A 20,867-nucleotide genomic window follows, 5' to 3' on the forward strand; every position below is an offset into this window, starting at 1 on the left:
GCTTGTATACAGGGGGTTGCAGCTCTAGTACAGGGGTTGCAGTTGTAGAACAGGGGTCGCAGCTTTACTATAGGGTTGTAGCTCTTGTACAGGGGTTGTAGCTTGTGTACAGGGGGTTGTAGCTCTAGTACAGAGGTTGCAGTTGTAGAACAGGGGTCGCAGCTTTACAATAGGGGTTGTAGCTCTTGTACAGGGGTTGTAGCTTGTGTGCAGGGGGTTGTAGCTCTAGTACAGGGGTTGCAGTTCCACCACAGGGTTGCAGCTCTTTTTGTCTGTCTTACTACAGTACATAGGGTGCACAGGGAACTGTATTTTGCATAATAGCTCCTACTGTCTATATTTGCGCAATCCTTCCCGAGGATCCCATAAATGACCCAGATTAAAGTTCTTTTACATAAATAGTTTCTAAGAACGTTCTGAATTAAAAAAATAACACAAGTCAAAGCAAGCAATGCCAACCCCACCCATAGTGCTAAGTATTCACTTGAGAACTCTTGAAGCAGAGAGGTCATCTGGAAGGACGAGCAGCAGTCAGGATGTTCTCCTCCGAAGATGTCACTCTCCTCCTTACAGCTGCCTTGTCTTGTCTCGTATTATATATAAGTTTAAGGCATTTCTGGGGAAAAAGAAACTTACCCCCTGGACCAACCCCCCTGCCGATACTGGGGAACTTCCTACAGCTAGGCAAAGGAGACCTGGTGAAATCTCTGCTGAAGGTAAGTCTATGGTGATTGTGAGTGTAGTATCTAAGCACAGGATGTCTCATGTATGTATATCACAGGATGTCTCATGTATGTATATCACAGGATGTGTCATGTATGTATATCACAGGCTGTCTCATGTATGTATATCACAGGCTGTCTCATGTATGTATATCACAGGATGTCTCATGTATGTATATCACAGGATGTCTCATGTATGTATATCACAGGCTGTCTCATGTATGTATATCACAGGCTGTCTCATGGATGTATATCACAGGCTGTCTCATGTATGTATATCACAGGCTGTCTCATGTATGTATATCACAGGCTGTCTCATGTATGTATATCACAGGCTGTCTCATGTATGTATATCACAGGCTGTCTCATGTATGTATATCACAGGATGTCTCATGTATGTATATCACAGGATGTCTCATGTATGTATATCACAGGCTGTCTCATGTATGTATATCACAGGCTGTCTCATGTATGTATATCACAGGCTGTCTCATGTATGTATATCACAGGATGTCTCATGTATGTATATCACAGGATGTGTCATGTATGTATATCACAGGCTGTCTCATGTATGTATATCACAGGCTGTCTCATGTATGTATATCACAGGCTGTCTCATGGATGTATATCACAGGCTGTCTCATGTATGTATATCACAGGCTGTCTCATGTATGTATATCACAGGCTGTCTCATGTATGTATATCACAGGATGTCTCATGTATGTATATCACAGGCTGTCTCATGTATGTATATCACAGGCTGTCTCATGTATGTATATCACAGGCTGTCTCATGTATGTATATCACAGGATGTCTCATGTATGTATATCACAGGATGTGTCATGTATGTATATCACAGGCTGTCTCATGTATGTATATCACAGGCTGTCTCATGTATGTATATCACAGGATGTCTCATGTATGTATATCACAGGCTGTCTCATGTATGTATATCACAGGCTGTCTCATGTATGTATATCACAGGCTGTCTCATGTATGTATATCACAGGCTGTCTCATGGATGTATATCACAGGCTGTCTCATGTATGTATATCACAGGCTGTCTCATGTATGTATATCACAGGCTGTCTCATGTATGTATATCACAGGATGTCTCATGTATGTATATCACAGGCTGTCTCATGTATGTATATCACAGGCTGTCTCATGTATGTATATCACAGGCTGTCTCATGTATGTATATCACAGGATGTCTCATGTATGTATATCACAGGATGTGTCATGTATGTATATCACAGGCTGTCTCATGTATGTATATCACAGGCTGTCTCATGTATGTATATCACAGGATGTCTCATGTATGTATATCACAGGCTGTCTCATGTATGTATATCACAGGCTGTCTCATGTATGTATATCACAGGCTGTCTCATGTATGTATATCACAGGATGTCTCATGTATGTATATCACAGGCTGTCTCATGTATGTATATCACAGGCTGTCTCATGTATGTATATCACAGGCTGTCTCATGTATGTATATCACAGGCTGTCTCATGTATGTATATCACAGGCTGTCTCATGTATGTATCTCACAGTAATATATTATACAGTTGTAGAATATCATGTGGACCACTGCAGGACAATGAGAGTCCTTTCTGAGGATTGACTGACTTGTGTCTAGGTGTGGGGGAAGGGATATTTTGGTAATTTTGGGACTTTTCCAGTTTAAATAACCTGGAGTTTGGATCCACCGCTGACTCTGAGTTGGCAGCAGTTTCTTCCAGGGTTGCTCTGACAGATCTCGCTCTTATCATGGCTTCCATATCAATGTGATATCACTATCAGTTCATTTCCATTACAAGACATATCATGTTACTCTTATTCCCTGGTGGAAGAGGACGGCTATGATGTGACCTTATATATGATTGATTTCCATCCAGCTCAGTGAGAAGTACGGAGAGGTGTTCACCATTTATCTGGGGTCCCGGCCGGTCATAGTGGTCACAGGATACAAAGCTGTGAGAGAAGTCTACGTGGACAGAGGCGAGGACTTCTTAGCTCGCGGGGATATACCTAGTTTTGATTTTCACTACAAGAACTATGGTGAGTAATTTGTCTTTGCTTCTTGAATAAAAATGTTAGGAGGCAAAAGTAATGGCCATAGATAGGACCTCTGTGCAGAACTTAAAGGGAGTGTCACCTGGAGTCCCTATTACACTATAAGCTCAGTCTGGTGGTCGGGGTTCACATACATTAATCCCTTTTTTTCTGATTACCCTAATTACTCCTGATGGACCTGTACAATCTAGGAGAAACGCGTAGACCGTAGAGGCTTTAGGCTATTAGGACCAATGTGGTTCCTATTGTACACGGACTGTTGAGTCAGTCTTTTTCTGTCTATCCCTTGTAAGTTTCACTAGCATACTGGCGATAACATAGCGTACCAGTGGTGCTTTATATTTTAGGAGATGGTGATATTCAGTGATTGCTGAGGATGACTGGTATATCTTGTCAGCGAATCTCCGATCTTCCTTCCCTTATGTCCTAGAGAGATACGCTGTATATGCTGCATTATCAGTGGCGGTGTAGCAGCGACTCATTGATTTTAATGGAGAATTTGTATGAGGGTGCCACACCAACATTTCATACCAAAATGTCCCAGCGCTCCTTTACCGCTGAAGAGACGTATGCATTTCTCATCTCTGAAAGCGAATCTTCTGATGGGGCTATACTTTTTTATTTATCATCATTTGTCAAGTCATGATGATGATGATGAGGGACCCCCAAGAAGACGCCCCAGACCCTCTGCACTTGAGACCCCAGAAAGGAGTGACAGCACTGTACAAAGCCCAGAGCAAAGTGGCCCCATTTGGACTTTGGTTCCTGAGAACTATGTTCCCCAGATCCCCGAGTACACAGGCACCTCAGGGATTACATGTGACACGGCAGGGCTCAGAGAATTTGTTTTCTTTAATTTTTTTTTTTCTCTGAGGACCTCATAGAGCTCATGGTGGTGCAGACTGATCTGTGCGCCCAACAGTACAAACCCAAAAACCCTGGTGCATTTCTTTCACAACCCCACAGGTGGACCCCTGTAACAGTAAATGAAATGTCCACATTCTGGGGACTCCTGATAAACATGGGGCTTGTGAAAAAGCCGTCCCTTAGAGACTACTGGAGCACGGCCATATTATACTACACCCCATTATATGGCACTACAATGTCCAGGACGCGCTATGAGACTATACTTCGATCCCTGCGCTATGCAGACAATGAGCAGTGCCCACCCCGTCATGACCCCAGTTTTGATCGCTTTTATAAATTGAGACCCCTAGTAGACCATTTCAGTGGCCGGTTTGTCCAAGCGTACACCCCAGAGAAGTATATTTCTATAGATGAATCGCTGGTACATTTTAAAGAGAGGCTTAAATTATGCCAATATCTGCCAAGCAAGAGGGCAAGGTATGGCGTGAAGATGTGTAAGCTGTGCGAGAGTGCATCAGGGTATACCTACAGATTTAGGATATACCAAGGGAAGGACACCAGAATTGATCCTCCAGATTGCCCCTCCTTCCTGAGACTTACTGCCAAAACTGTGTGGGATTTGCTACACCCACTGCTGGACCAGGGTCACCACCTCTACCTGGATAATTGTTATACCAGCGTGGCACTCTTCAATAGCCAGAAATACTGCACCACCCGAAATAATCAGAGAGGCCTCCCTAAGACCCTGCTTGGGCAAACGCTCAGAGGGCGAGAGAGCAGGGCTCAATGTACCAGCAATGTAGTGTGTGTCAAGGACTAGAGAGAAGTCCTTGTATTGACAACAATACATGGCCACACCAGCACCCATGTACCAGTACGAGGTACCAGTACAGAGACCCCCAAACCAGACTGCACCCTGGACTACAATAGGTACATGGGAGGGGTAGACTTGTCAGATCAAGTCCTGAAGCCCTACAGCGCCATGTGCAAATCACGGGTGTGGAATAAAGAACTGGCTGTGCACATTGTACAGATGGCAATGCACAATGCGTACGTGTTATTCCGATGTGCAGGCCAGAGGGGAACGTTCCTGGATTTCCAAGAGATGGTTATCAAGAACCTCCTGTTTAGAGACCAGGAAGGGAGGGAACCCAGTACATCTGGAAGCGAGGCCCCACGCATAGGACCAGTACGTCTGCCAAAAAATAAGCCAAGGCTGCCAAAAACCAATTACATAAAAATACAACCAAAGTTTACTTATATAAATAGTAAAAACACATTAATCAAATGAAAAAAAGAGAAAGAAGGAAAACACATCCGAGTGAACCAGCGTCCAGGTAAGTGCGGCATAGAGTACGACCAATCACAGAAGGGGAATATAATTATAATATAAATAGGATTTAAAATGGACAATTCGGCATGTATAACTAAGTGCACATAGCCGAACTGTAGTATCTATATTAAGTATAGTGTTGCATAGATTACACCTTTAGGCTCCATTCTCACGAAGTAACGCGACGCTCATTTAGACACGTAAACACGTGTCAGAGCGCGGCGCTTCAAAACAGATCCCATTAACTTCAATGGGTTCTGGCTTATGCGCACTACACATTGAAATCAAGGGGTTACAAAGCCTCCCATTGATTTCATTGTGTAGCACGCGTAAGCCGGCACCCATTGAAGTAAATGGGATCTGTTTTGAAGCGCCGCGCTCTGACACGTATAGAGAACCTATTGCGCATGTGCAAATAAAATCACGTCTCTCGCAAAGCTACAACTGCAACCATAACATGGCCGATCTGCACACCGTATAAGAGAACCCACTGCGGGTGCGCAAGGAAGACACCGTGTATCACGAGATGACAGCAATAGCTATTACTCAGCATGTCTGCGGCGAGAGTGTTCACACAGCGCATGCGTGATAAATAAAGACAACTCGCGAGATTACAGCGCATTAAAAAAGTCAGAGAACAACACTATATAGGTAAAGAATGGACAGCGCAAGGTTAGGTAACGCTATAAAGCAGCATTTATGAGATGAATAAGTGAAGTTTTAAAATGGGGTCACTTTTGGGGGGGCATATGTGTACTGCTACTTCAGGGACCCTGCATACATGACTCCGCACCAGAATAACATTCCAACTACGTCCGTACTCCAGTAGTCTAAATAGTGGTGTTGCCATATCCAGCAGAACAACTGCCACATGTAGGGTATTGCCACATCCAGCAGAACAACTGCCACATGTAGGGTATTGCCACATCCAGCAGAACAACTGCCACATGTAGGGTATTGCCACATCCAGCAGAACAACTGCCACATGTAGGGTATTGCCATATCCAGCAGAACAACTGCCACATGTAGGATATTGCCACATCCAGCAGAACAACTGCCACATGTAGGGTATTGCCACATCCAGCAGAACAACTGCCACATGTAGGATATTGCCACATCCAGCAGAACAACTGCCACATGTAGGATATTGCCACATCCAGCAGAACAACTGCCACATGTAGGGTATTGCCATATCCAGCAGAACAATTGCCACATGTAGGGTATTGCCATATCCAGCAGAACAACTGCCACATGTAGGGTATTGTCACATCCAGCAGAACAACTGCCACATGTAGGGTATTGTCACATCCAGCAGAACAACTGCCACATGTAGGGTATTGCCACATCCAGCAGAACAACTGCCACATGTAGGGTATTGCCACATCCAGCAGAACAACTGCCACATGTAGGGTATTGCCACATCCAGCAGAACAACTGCCACATGTAGGGTATTGCCATATCCAGCAGAACAAATGCCACATGTAGGGTATTGTCACATCCAGCAGAACAACTGCCACATGTAGGGTATTGCCAGATCCAGCAGAACAACTGCCACATGTAGGGTATTGCCACATCCAGCAGAACAACTGCCACATGTAGGGTATTGCCATATCCAGCAGAACAAATGCCACATGTAGGGTATTGTCACATCCAGCAGAACAACTGCCACATGTAGGGTATTGCCACATCCAGCAGAACAATTGCCACATGTAGGGTATTGCCATATCCAGCAGAACAACTGCCACATGTAGGGTATTGCCACATCCAGCAGAACAACTGCCACATGTAGGGTATTGCCACATCCAGCAGAACAACTGCCACATGTAGGGTATTGCCACATCCAGCAGAACAACTGCCACATGTAGGGTATTGCCACATCCAGCAGAACAACTGCCACATGTAGGGTATTGCCACATCCAGCAGAACAACTGCCACATGTAGGGTATTGCCATATCCAGCAGAACAAATGCCACATGTAGGGTATTGCCACATCCAGCAGAACAACTGCCACATGTAGGGTATTGCCACATCCAGCAGAACAACTGCCAGCATGTAGGGTATTGTCACATCCAGCAGAACAACTGCCACATGTAGGGTATTGCCACATCCAGCAGAACAATTGCCACATGTAGGGTATTGCCATATCCAGCAGAACAACTGCCACATGTAGGGTATTGCCACATCCAGCAGAACAACTGCCACATGTAGGGTATTGCCACATCCAGCAGAACAACTGCCACATGTAGGATATTGCCACATCCAGCAGAACAACTGCCACATGTAGGGTATTGCCATATCCAGCAGAACAAATGCCACATGTAGGGTATTGCCACATCCAGCAGAACAACTGCCACATGTAGGGTATTGTCACATCCAGCAGAACAACTGCCACATGTAGGGTATTGCCACATCCAGCAGAACAACTGCCAGCATGTAGGGTATTGTCACATCCAGCAGAACAACTGCCACATGTAGGGTATTGTCACATCCAGCAGAACAACTGCCAGCATGTAGGGTATTGTCACATCCAGCAGAACAACTGCCACATGTAGGGTATTGCCACATCCAGCAGAACAACTGCCACATGTAGGGTATTGCCACATCCAGCAGAACAACTGCCACATGTAGGGTATTGCCACATCCAGCAGAACAACTGCCAGCATGTAGGGTATTGCCATATCCAGCAGAACAACTGCCACATGTAGGGTATTGTCACATCCAGCAGAACAACTGCCACATGTAGGGTATTGTCACATCCAGCAGAACAACTGCCACATGTAGGGTATTGCCATATCCAGCAGAACAAATGCCACATGTAGGGTATTGCCACATCCAGCAGAACAATTGCCACATCCAGCAGAACAACTGCCACATGTAGGGTATTGCCATATCCAGCAGAACAAATGCCACATGTAGGGTATTGCCACATCCAGCAGAACAACTGCCACATGTAGGGTATTGCCACATCCAGCAGAACAACTGCCAGCATGTAGGGTATTGCCACATCCAGCAGAACCTACGTTACATTTTTTGGGGTCAGTGTCTCCTGTGGCATGTGCTGGGCACAATATATCGGGCACTGAAATGGCATGTATGGTTTGTAAATTGCAATTCTCATTCTGTATCATCTGCTGTGACATACCATTTAGAAAGCATGTAGTGTCACTATATCCCTATACAAATATAAGGGGTCTAGTTTCCAAAATGGGGTCACTTTTGGGGGGTTTCCCACTGTTGTGGTACTTCTAGGGCTCTGCAGATGCAACATGGGACCTATAAAAATGTGTGTAAACTCAGAGCTCCAATAGAGAAATAACCCTCCTTTGCTTCGGAGCCCTCCTCTGTGCCCAAACAGCAGTTTTTGACCACAAATGGGGCATTGCTGTGCTTGGGAGAAATTGGGTAACAAGATGGGCTACTTTATTCCCTGGCAAAAGGGAAAGAAAATATGAAAAAGTCCATATAACTGTAGAAATTAGCATTTTTTTTAAACTGGTGGCCAAATTCAGAGAAGTTCAGTGAAAATCCTGGGGGTTCAAAATGGTCATATGACCCCTAGATGAATTTCTTAAGGGGTCTAGTTTCCAAAATGGGGTCACATTTGGGGGTTTCCCACTGTTGTGGTACCTCTAGGGCTCTGCAAATGCAACATGATATATATATATATATATATATATATATATATATATATATATACATATATATATATATATACTAGAGGGAGGACCCGGCTTCGCACGGGTATATTACATGTTATGTTTGTGTAGTGGCCCCATAAGAATTGTCCAGTTTTGCACTGGTGTATTGTGTATGTGGTTTGTGTGTATGTCCATAAGCGTCATGTGATTGTGTGTATCTCATTATGGATATCAGTGAAAAAGCTGTGATCAGTTGTTATGGATACCTGGAGTAAAGCTGTATCTAATCCTTCCCCGTGTAGTACTGTGTTTAGACGCAAGTATCTAATCCTTGTTGGTGTGGTACTGTGTGCAGATGCGCGTATCTAATCCTCTGGCATGTGGTACTATGTGCAGATGAGCGTATCTAATCCTCCCCCGTGTGGTACTGTGTGCTGAGACGCACATCTAATTCTCTGACTTGTGGTACTGTGTGCAGAGGCATGTATCTAATCCTCCAAAGTGTGGTACTGTGTGCAGACACACGTATCTAATCCTCCCCTGTGTGGTATTGTGTGAAGAGGCGCATATCTAATCCTATGGCGTGGGGAACTGTGTGTAGACACACATATCTAATCCTACGGCATGTGGTACTGTGTGCAGATGTGCATATCTTATGCTCTGGTGTGTGGAACTGTGTGTAGACACGTGTATCTAATCCTATGGCATGTACAACTGTCTGCAGACGCGTGTATCTAATCCTCTGGAGTGTGGAACTGTGTGTAGACGCGCGTATCTAATCCGACGACATGTGGTACTGTGTGCAGACGTGCAAATCTTATGCTCTAGTGCGTGGAACTGTGTGCAGATGCGTGTATCCAATCCTTTGGAATGTGGTACTGTGTGCAGACGCATGTATCCAATCCCCCGGGGTGTGGTACTTTGTGCAGACGCGTGTATCTAATCCTTCGGCATGTGGAACTGTGTGCAGATGCACATATCAAATCCTTCAGTGTGTGGAACTGTGTGCAGAAGCGTGTATTTAATCCTCTGGTTTGTGGGACTGTGTGCAGACCCGTGTATCTAATCCTGTGGCGTGTTATACTGTGTGCTGATCTGTGTATCTAATCCTCTGATGTGTGTATCTCAGTTTGGATATCAGTGTTGTATTGTGCATGTGGAGTGACCGTGTGTATTGCAGTTGGAATATGAGTGAAAGACTTGCAGGTTTGTATTGGCTAGGGGGGGGGGGGGGGGCACTGTGTTTGGAATGCTGTATCTCAGCAACGGTGCGTCCGAGCGAGTTGGAGTCTCGTCTTAAACCTTCCCGGATACCTGAAGTATCTCTGTACCAAATTTGGTGAAGATCGGTCCAGTCGTTTGGTTCGCATTAGAGCACAGACGGACAGACAGACAGACAGACAGACAAGAATTCATTTTTATAAGATAGGGAGATATATATATAGAAACAGCCGATATAAAGTAGACCTATAGTTAGGGCCAGAAATATTTGGACAGTGACCCAAGTTTTGTTATTTTAGCTGTTTACTAAAACATGTTCAGAAATACAATGATATATATAATATGGGCTGAAAGTGCACACTCCCAGCGGCAATATGAGAGTTTCCACATCCAAATCGGAGAAAGGGTTTAGGAATCATAGCTCTGTAATGCATAGCCTCCTCTTTTTCAAGGGACCAAAAGTAATTGGACAATGGACTCTAAGGGCTGCAATTAACTCTGAAGGCATCTCCCTCGTAAACCTGTAATCAATGAAGTAGTTAAAAGGTCTGGGGTTGATTCCAGGTGTGTGGTTTTGCATTTGGAAGCTGTTGCTGTGACCAGACAACATGCGGTCAAAGGAACTCTCAATTGAGGTGAAGCAGAACATCCTGAGGCTGAAAAAAAAAGAAAAAATCCATCAGAGAGATAGCAGACATGCTTGGAGTAGCACAATCAACAGTCGGGTACATTCTAAGAAAAAAGGAATTGACTGGTGAGCTTGGGATCTCAAAAAGGCCTGGGCGTCCACGGATGACAACAGTGGTGGATGATCGCCGCATACTTTCTTTGGTCAAGAAGAACCCGTTCACAACATCAACTGAAGTCCAGAACACTCTCAGTGAAGTAGGTGTATCTGTCTCTAAGTCAACAGTAAAGAGAAGACTCCATGAAAGTAAATACAAAGGGTTCACATCTAGATGCAAACCATTCATCAATTCCAAAAATAGACAGGCCAGAGTTACATTTGCTGAAAAACACCTCCAGAAGCCAGCTCAGTTCTGGAAAAGTATTCTATGGACAGATGAGACAAAGATCAACCTGGACCAGAATGATGGGAAGAAAAAAGTTTGGAGAAGAAAGGGAACGGCACATGATCCAAGGCACACCACATCCTCTGTAAAACATGGTGGAGGCAACGTGATGGCATGGGCATGCATGGCTTTCAATGGCGGCACTGGCTCACTTGTGTTTATTGATGACATAACAGGAGACAAGAGTAGCCGGATGAATTCTGAAGTGTACCGGGATATACTTTCAGCCCAGATTCAGCCAAATGCTGCCAAGTTGATCGGACGGCGCTTCATAGTACAGATGGACAATGACCCCAAGCATACAGCCAAAGCTACCCAGGAGTTCATGAGTGCAAAAAAGTGGAACATTCTCCAATGGCCAAGTCAATCACCAGATCTTAACCCAATTGAGCATGCATTTCACTTGCTCAAATCCAGACTTAAGGAGGAAAGACCCACAAACAAGCAAGACCTGAAGGCTGCGGCTGTAAAGGCCTGGCAAAGCATTAAGAAGGAGGAAACCCAGCGTTTGGTGATGTCCATGGGTTCCAGACTTAAGGCAGTGATTGTCTCCAAAGGATTCGCAACAAAATATTGAAAAAAAAAATATTTTGTTTGGGTTATGTTTATTTGTCCAATTACTTTTGAGCTCCTAAAATGTGGAGTGTTTGTAAAGAAATGTCTACAATTCCTACATTTTCTATCAGAGATTTTTGTTCAACCCTTCAAATTAAACGTTACAATCTGCACTTGAATTCTGTTGTAGAGGTTTCATTTCAAAACCAATGTGGTGGCATGCAGAGCCCAACTCGCCAAAATTGTGTCACTGTCCAAATATTTCTGGCCCTAACTGTATGGGAAATGTTTGTGTGATTTGACTGTCTTTGTTTTTACAAGAATATCAGAAACTTTCAAAATTGATAATTTTATTAAATTTTCAGTATATTGTCCCTTGTTTTTAACAAACAAACACAAAGTATAATGACCAAAATTTACCAACATTGACTTGTATGAATGTTACATTGTAGATATTAATATCAATCCAATGTATTTGTATCATTCAGGAATTGCTTTCACAAGTCACATGGGCAGATGGCGGGAACTTCGTAGATTTTCTCTTTCTGCAATGCGGGATTTTGGCATGGGAAAAAGGAATACGGAGGATCAAATACAAGAAGAAGCCGAGTGTCTGGTGGAGGAATTTAAGAAGACAAAAGGTTGTTACAGACAATAATAAGACAATAACAAGATGTCTACCATGAGATGGTTTCTTAAACCAGAGCAGTTAAAGAAAAAAAACGATATAGCGTCATATAAAGATGCCAATAGAAACCTTGATCCTTTCTCTTTGTCACAATCCTACCTTCACCCCCACTGGCAGGATGCCATTAATTCCTGGTGGTCTATTCAAACCTGCATTTGTTCCTGAGCTACAGCTGGGTGGTTTTGTCTCCATTGCTCTGCCACACCTTGCTGCACTGGGAAATAAATGGTTAAAGGGCTTGGCCACTTGACTATCATTATTGCAAGTGTGCTGGTAATAGAATGATAAGGAGGGCACAAGTCCTGTCCATCAGGGACATCCTCTAAATAACACTGCACCTGGCGCTGCCCTTGTGCTAATCTGCTATGTTGTGTTTAGTGTTGGTATAACTGGGTATGGAGCCCACTCCTGTGCCAAACCTCTAGCTATGCCTGTAGACTCGAATAAGCCACCAGGATCAAATGGCATCTTGTCAGCAATGGAAGGATGAGCAAAACTGCAGCTTGTGACTCTTTTCGGTTTTGAATCCAATCATAAATAAGGAAAACATAAAAGAATCCGGAATAATGTCCCTTTTAAATAGCAAATTTCCAATTTCATATTTGCTTTAAAAGTTACATATCATTTATTTATTCATTTATTTGCTGAATCTGGACAAACCCTTTAAGTGCATTGAACTTCTAATGCTCCGTCTTCTACCAGTTATAGGGCTTTTGGACAGGAAACCAAAACATGTCAATAGTCACCATCTCACCCCCCCCCCCCCTCCCACCCCAATGTACAGAGAATTTTAAAAAGCTTTATTTAAGGTCCTCCAATAGGAACATCCAGATCCCCTGCAATGCAGAACAAGCTGGAAGATGCTTCAATAAATCACCTTGGTCTGTCCTAAGAGTCTTTCCAGAGTCAGACATTGAAGCAGCGCTTAGTGATAGGTCAGCAGTACCTGATACATTATATCCTACTTTATGGCAGTCGATGACTTACTTTATATATGTTATACCTCTTGTCCTAGAATCATTGGTGGAGCCTCGACATTACCTAAGTAAAGCCGCCTGCAACATTATCTTCTCCATCATGTTTGGACATCGCCAAGATTACGAGGACGCCGAGCTCCTGAATGTTATCTCCTGGGTAAATACAGCGTTCGCCATTGTCAGCTCAGGTTGGGGCCAGGTAAGAACTAAAGAAGGTTTGGAACAAAATTTTGATATTTTTATCATTCTGCCTTTAGCTACTGAACATATTTGCATAATCTCAAGGTATATTGAGATGTTCTTAGGAGGTGGAGAGGCCGGATGGAGCGGATGGAGTCTGTGTGATTAAAGGGGCTCTATCACTAGGAAAAGTCATTTTTAACTAATCACATCCTTGCATAGCCCTTAGAAAGTCTATTTCACACCTACCTTTTGTATGTAGATTGCCTCAGTGGTTTCTGAATAAGTCTGTTTATATTCATATGCTAATTAGACTAGTGCACGATACATGGTGCACACCTCTCCCTGCTGTTTTCTATGGGAGACTGCTGCTCGGGCTGATGATGACTCCGCTTCCTGTTTTCTTCACACACATAGAAGATAATGGGAGAGAGGAGGCTGCTGGGAACTTCCTGAGCTGGCTGGAGGCTCATTAGCATATGAATAAAGACGGACTTATTCAGACACCACTGAGGCAATCTACAGACTAAAGGTCGGTGTGGAATAGACTTTCTAAAGCCTGTGCAAGCATGTGATTAGATAAAAATGACATTTCCCAGTGATAGCGCCCCTTTAATTATCCAATGTAAATAGTGTCAGACTGAGATTCTTTGTGTCCAGACAGAATTCTGGGAGCCCAACATCCAACAACCCCTAGGAAATAGACCATAGTACCCTTCAAATCTGAGTGTCTTCTTCTGGACCATTATTGTGTTAGAGCCTGAGCCCACTTCTGCTACTCGGGTGGGTCAGTCCAGCACTGGTGACACATCTTATCATGCCGACACCTTTGTGATTTTCATTATCTGACCCTCCATTTTATTTTGTCTTAGGTGTATGAGATGTTCCCCTCGGTCATGCAGTTTATTCCTGGGAGACATCAGAAGATCTTCGAGTATGTAAAAAACCTCCTTCAATTTGTGGAAGAAAGAGCTAAAATGAACAAGAAAGCTTTGGATGTGAATAACCCTCAGAGCTATGTCGATGCTTTTCTCATTAAAATGGAAAAGGTAAATGGAAAGATCCCCTTTATAAGAGCCCTCGATGTCCTTATAGTCAGTGGGAACCCTGTAATAAGGTGCTATGTACCCTCATGTAAGACTGCAGGAAGACCCAGACCATCCAATCCTCCAGTTAGAGGGGTTTTCAGGCTACATAGTTGAAGATTGTATCCTTAGTGTCGGTCAACAATTAAAGATTGTCAGGGTCCGAAACCTGGGCCCCCGGCAGATCAGCTGTTTGAAGAGGCTACCGTGCTTCAGTGAGCATGACAGCCCCCCCTATACTTACCAAGTATAGCGCCATACGTTTTGTTCCATGGCTGTGTGGATAATGGATGGCACATGGTGAATATCAATGCCGGTGGTAAGCCGCCTCCACATGCATCAGGTATTGGCTTATTCCCCTCTCCTTACCGACAACATCTACACGCTCAAGTAAATCAGGTGTGAATGAGCATGGAGAAGCCAGGGGTAAGGTGAATGGGTACCTCAAGGTCTCCCGGCCTCATCCCCGCTGATAATCAATGGAACCTCCTAAAAGACTCCATGTTTGTTCCTTTACTGTTTTGTACATGCAGTCACATCTGGAGTTCAGTGCCAATAAGACTGAAGACACATTAAATTGGATAACAATAACTTATTCACAGGGGGGCAAGGAGCTGAATACAAGGTATATAGTCAGAAGCAACTCTGCTCCTATTCAAGTGAATGGGAGAAGAGTTGTAGCTCCCCAGCACCACCACTACAATGCATGAACAGGAAGCTGTATACAGTGTACAGCACTCCATACAGTCTACAGTACTTCATACAGTCTACAGTACTTCATACAGTGTACAGCACTCCATACAGTCTACAGTACTTCATACAGTGTACAGTACTTCATACAGTGTACAGCACTTCATACAGTGTACAGTACTTCATACAGTGTACAGCACTTCATACAGTCTACAGTACTTCATACAGTGTACAGTACTTCATACAGTGTACAGCACTTCATACAGTGTACAGTACTTCATACAGTGTACAGCACTCCATACAGTCTACAGTACTTCATACAGTCTACAGTACTTCATACAGTGTACAGCACTTCATACAGTGTACAGTACTTCATACAGTCTACAGTACTTCATACAGTGTACAGTACTTCATACAGTGTACAGCACTCCATACAGTGTACAGCACTCCATACAGTGTACATCACTCCATACAGTCTACAGTACTTCATACAGTGTACAGCACTTCATACAGTGTACAGTACTTCATACAGTGTACAGCACTCCATACAGTCTACAGTACTTCATACAGTCTACAGTACTTCATACAGTGTACAGCACTCCATACAGTCTACAGTACTTCATACAGTGTACAGTACTTCATACAGTGTACAGCACTCCATACAGTCTACAGTACTTCATACAGTCTACAGTACTTCATACAGTGTACAGCACTCCATACAGTCTACAGTACTTCATACAGTGTACAGTACTTCATACAGTGTACAGCACTCCATACAGTGTACAGCACTCCATACAGTGTATAGCACTTCATACAGTGTACAGCACTCCATACAGTGTATAGCACTTCATACAGTGTACAGTACTCCATACAGTGTACAGCACTCCATACAGTGTATAGCACTTCATACAGTGTACAGCACTCCATACAGTGTACAGCACTTCATACAGTGTACAGCACTCCATACAGTGTACAGCACTCCATACAGTCTACAGTACTTCATACAGTGTACAGCACTTCATACAGTGTACAGCACTCCATACAGTGTACAGCACTCCATACAGTCTACAGTACTCCATACAGTGTACAGCACTCCATACAGTCTACAGTACTTCATACAGTGTACAGCACTCCATACAGTGTACAGCACTCCATACAGTCTACAGTACTTCATACAGTGTACAGCACTTCATACAGTGTACAGCACTCCATACAGTGTACAGTACTTCATACAGTGTACGGTACTTCATACAGTCTACAGTACTTCATACAGTGTACAGCACTCCATACAGTGTACAGCACTCCATACAGTCTACAGTACTCCATACAGTGTACAGTACTTCATACAGTGTACAGCACTCCATACAGTGTATAGCACTTCATACAGTGTACAGCACTCCATACAGTGTACAGTACTTCATACAGTGTACAGTACTTCATACAGTGTACAGCACTCCATACAGTCTACAGTACTTCATACAGTGTACAGCACTCCATACAGTGTACAGCACTCCATACAGTCTACAGTACTCCATACAGTGTACAGTACTTCATACAGTGTACAGCACTCCATACAGTGTATAGCACTTCATGCAGTGTACAGCACTCCATACAGTGTACAGTACTTCATACAGTGTACAGTACTTCATACAGTGTACAGCACTCCATACAGTGTACAGCACTCCATACAGTCTACAGTACTTCATACAGTGTACAGCACTCCATACAGTCTACAGTACTTCATACAGTGTACAGCACTTCATACAGTGTACAGCACTTCATACAGTGTACAGTACTTCATACAGTGTACAGCACTCCATACAGTGTATAGCACTCCATACAGTGTACAGCACTCCATACACTGTACAGCACTCCATACAGTCTACAGTACTTCATACAGTGTACAGCACTCCATACAGTGTACAGCACTTCATACAGTGTACAGCACTCCATACAGTGTACAGCACTCCATACAGTCTACAGTACTTCATACAGTGTACAGTACTTCATACAGTGTACAGCACTCCATACAGTGTACAGCACTCCATACAGTGTACAGTACTCCATACAGTGTACAGCACTTCATACAGTGTACAGCACTTCATACAGTCTACAGTACTTCATACAGTGTACAGCACTCCATACAGTCTAAAGTACTTCATACAGTGTACAGCACTCCATACAGTGTACAGTACTTCATACAGTGTACAGTATACAGCACTCCATACAGTCTACAGTACTTCATACAGTGTACAGCACTCCATACAGTCTACAGTACTTCATACAGTGTACAGTACTTCATACAGTGTACAGCACTCCATACAGTGTACAGCACTTCATACAGTGTACAGCACTCCATACAGTGTACAGTACTCCATACAGTGTACAGTACTCCATACAGTCTACAGTACTCCATACAGTGTACAGCACTTCATACAGTGTACAGCACTTCATACAGTGTACAGCACTCCATACAGTCCACAGTACTTCATACAGTGTACAGCACTCCATACAGTGTACAGCACTTCATACAGTATACAGCACTCCATACAGTGTACATCACTCCATACAGTCTACAGTACTTCATACAGTGTACAGCACTTCATACAGTGTACAGTACTTCATACAGTGTACAGCACTCCATACAGTGTACAGCACTTCATAGAGTATACAGCACGCCATACAGTGTACAGTACTTCATACAGTCTACAGTACTTCGTACAGTGTACAGCACTCCATACAGTGTACAGTACTTCATACAGTGTACAGTACTTCATACAGTGTACAGCACTCCATACAGTGTATAGAACTTCATACAGTGTACAGCACTCCATACAGTCTACAGTACTTCATACAGTGTACAGCACTCCATACAGTGTACAGTATTTCATACAGTGTACAGCACTTCATACAGTGTACAGCACTCCATACAGTGTACAGTACTTCATACAGTGTACAGCACTCCATACAGTGTACAGCACTCCATACAGTGTACAGTACTTCATACAGTGTACAGCACTCCATACAGTGTACAGTATTTCATACAGTGTACAATACTTCATACAGTGTACAGCACTCCATACAGTCTACAGCACTTCATACAGTGTACAGTACTCCATACAGTGTACAGCACTTCATACAGTGTACAGCACTCCATACAGTGTACAGTACTTCATACAGTCTACAGTACTCCATACAGTGTACAGCACTTCATACAGTGTACAGCACTCCATACAGTGTACAGCACTCCATACAGTGTACAGCACTCCATACAGTGTACAGTACTCCATACAGTGTACAGTACTTCATACAGTGTACAGCACTCCATACAGTGTACAGCACTCCATACAGTCTACAGTACTTCATACAGTGTACAGCACTCCATACAGTGTACAGCACTCCATACAGTCTACAGTACTTCATACAGTGTACAGCACTCCATACAGTGTACAGTACTCCATACAGTGTACAGCACTCCATACAGTGTACAGCACTCCATACAGTGTACAGTACTTCATACAGTGTACAGTACTTCATACAGTCTACAGTACTTCATACAGTGTACAGCACTTCATACAGTGTACAGCACTCCATACAGTGTACAGTACTTCATACAGTGTACAGCACTCCATACAGTGTACAGCACTCCATACAGTGTACAGTACTTCATACAGTGTACAGCACTCCATACAGTGTACAGCACTTCATACAGTGTACAGCACTCCATACAGTGTACAGTACTTCATACAGTGTACAGCACTCCATACAGTGTACAGCACTTCATACAGTGTACAGTACTTCATACAGTGTACAGCACTCCATACAGTGTACAGTACTTCATACAGTGTACAGTACTTCATACAGTGTACAGCACTCCATACAGTCTACAGTACTTCATACAGTGTACAGCACTCCATACAGTGTACAGCACTCCATACAGTCTACAGTACTCCATACAGTGTACAGTACTTCATACAGTGTACAGCACTCCATACAGTGTATAGCACTCCATACAGTGTACAGCACTCCATACAGTGTACAGTACTCCATACAGTCTACAGTACTTCATACAGTGTACAGCACTTCATACAGTGTACAGCACTTCATACAGTCTACAGTACTTCATACAGTGTACAGCACTCCATACAGTCTAAAGTACTTCATACAGTGTACAGCACTCCATACAGTGTACAGCACTCCATACAGTGTACAGTACTTCATACAGTGTACAGTATACAGCACTCCATACAGTCTACAGTACTTCATACAGTGTACAGCACTCCATACAGTCTACAGTACTTCATACAGTGTACAGCACTTCATACAGTGTACAGTACTTCATACAGTGTACAGCACTCCATACAGTGTACAGCACTTCATACAGTGTACAGCACTCCATACAGTGTACAGTACTCCATACAGTCTACAGTACTTCATACAGTGTACAGCACTTCATACAGTGTACAGCACTCCATACAGTCCACAGTACTTCATACAGTGTACAGCACTCCATACAGTGTACAGCACTTCATACAGTATACAGCACTCCATACAGTGTACAGCACTCCATACAGTGTACATCACTCCATACAGTCTACAGTACTTCATACAGTGTACAGCACTTCATACAGTGTACAGTACTTCATACAGTGTACAGCACTCCATACAGTGTACAGCACTTCATACAGTATACAGCACGCCATACAGTGTACAGTACTTCATACAGTCTACAGTACTTCATACAGTGTACAGCACTCCATACAGTGTACAGCACTCCATACAGTGTACAGTACTTCATACAGTGTACAGTACTTCATACAGTGTACAGCACTCCATACAGTGTATAGAACTTCATACAGTGTACAGCACTCCATACAGTCTACAGTACTTCATACAGTGTACAGCACTCCATACAGTGTACAGTATTTCATACAGTGTACAGCACTTCATACAGTGTACAGCACTCCATACAGTGTACAGTACTTCATACAGTGTACAGCACTCCATACAGTGTACAGCACTCCATACAGTGTACAGTACTTCATACAGTGTACAGCACTCCATACAGTGTACAGTATTTCATACAGTGTACAATACTTCATACAGTGTACAGCACTCCATACAGTCTACAGCACTTCATACAGTGTACAGCACTCCATACAGTGTACAGCACTTCATACAGTGTACAGTACTTCATACAGTGTACAGCACTCCATACAGTGTACAGTACTTCATACAGTGTACAGCACTCCATACAGTGTACAGCACTTCATACAGTGTACAGTACTTCATACAGTGTACAGCACTCCATACAGTGTACAGTACTTCATACAGTGTACAGCACTCCATACAGTGTACAGTACTTCATACAGTGTACAGTACTCCATACAGTGTACAGCACTCCATACAGTGTACAGTACTTCATACAGTGTACAGTACTCCATACAGTGTACAGCACTCCATACAGTGTACAGTACTTCATACAGTGTACAGTACTTCATACAGTGTACAGCACTCCATACAGTGTACAGTACTTCATACAGTGTACAGTACTCCATACAGTGTACAGTACTTCATACAGTGTATAGCACTTCATACAGTGTACAGTACTTCATACAGTGTACAGTACTCCATACAGTGTACAGCACTCCATACAGTGTACAGTACTTCATACAGTGTACAGTACTCCATACAGTGTACAGCACTCCATACAGTGTATAGCACTTCATACAGTGTACAGTACTTCATACAGTGTA

At 43.4% G+C, this 20,867-nt stretch overlaps 1 protein-coding gene and 1 long non-coding RNA gene across 3 annotated transcripts in view; one reads left to right on the plus strand and one right to left on the minus strand.

Moving 5' to 3' along the window:
- The first annotated feature begins 508 nt into the window (after positions 1 to 508).
- Positions 509 to 20,867, plus strand: part of LOC142184145 (cytochrome P450 2A10-like) — a 30,861-nt gene continuing 10,502 nt past the window's right edge. For both annotated transcript variants that reach the window (XR_012711805.1, XM_075258875.1), the window contains exons 1-5: positions 509 to 716; positions 2,627 to 2,789; positions 11,980 to 12,132; positions 13,195 to 13,355; positions 14,209 to 14,385. Coding sequence is in view for 1 of the 2 variants with exons in the window: in XM_075258875.1 (XP_075114976.1) it covers positions 537 to 716; positions 2,627 to 2,789; positions 11,980 to 12,132; positions 13,195 to 13,355; positions 14,209 to 14,385 (834 nt within the window). In the remaining variant the exon portion in view is untranslated. The remainder of the gene's footprint in view (positions 717 to 2,626; positions 2,790 to 11,979; positions 12,133 to 13,194; positions 13,356 to 14,208; positions 14,386 to 20,867) is intronic.
- Positions 11,872 to 13,688, minus strand: LOC142184159 (uncharacterized). The gene is made up of 3 exons (XR_012711807.1): positions 13,586 to 13,688; positions 13,221 to 13,362; positions 11,872 to 12,104 (listed from the first exon to the last, which is right to left on the minus strand). It is a non-coding gene; the product is annotated as an uncharacterized LOC142184159 (long non-coding RNA).

This window comes from Leptodactylus fuscus, chromosome 11 (genome assembly GCF_031893055.1).
Source record: "Leptodactylus fuscus isolate aLepFus1 chromosome 11, aLepFus1.hap2, whole genome shotgun sequence".
NCBI lineage: Eukaryota > Metazoa > Chordata > Amphibia > Anura > Leptodactylidae > Leptodactylus > Leptodactylus fuscus.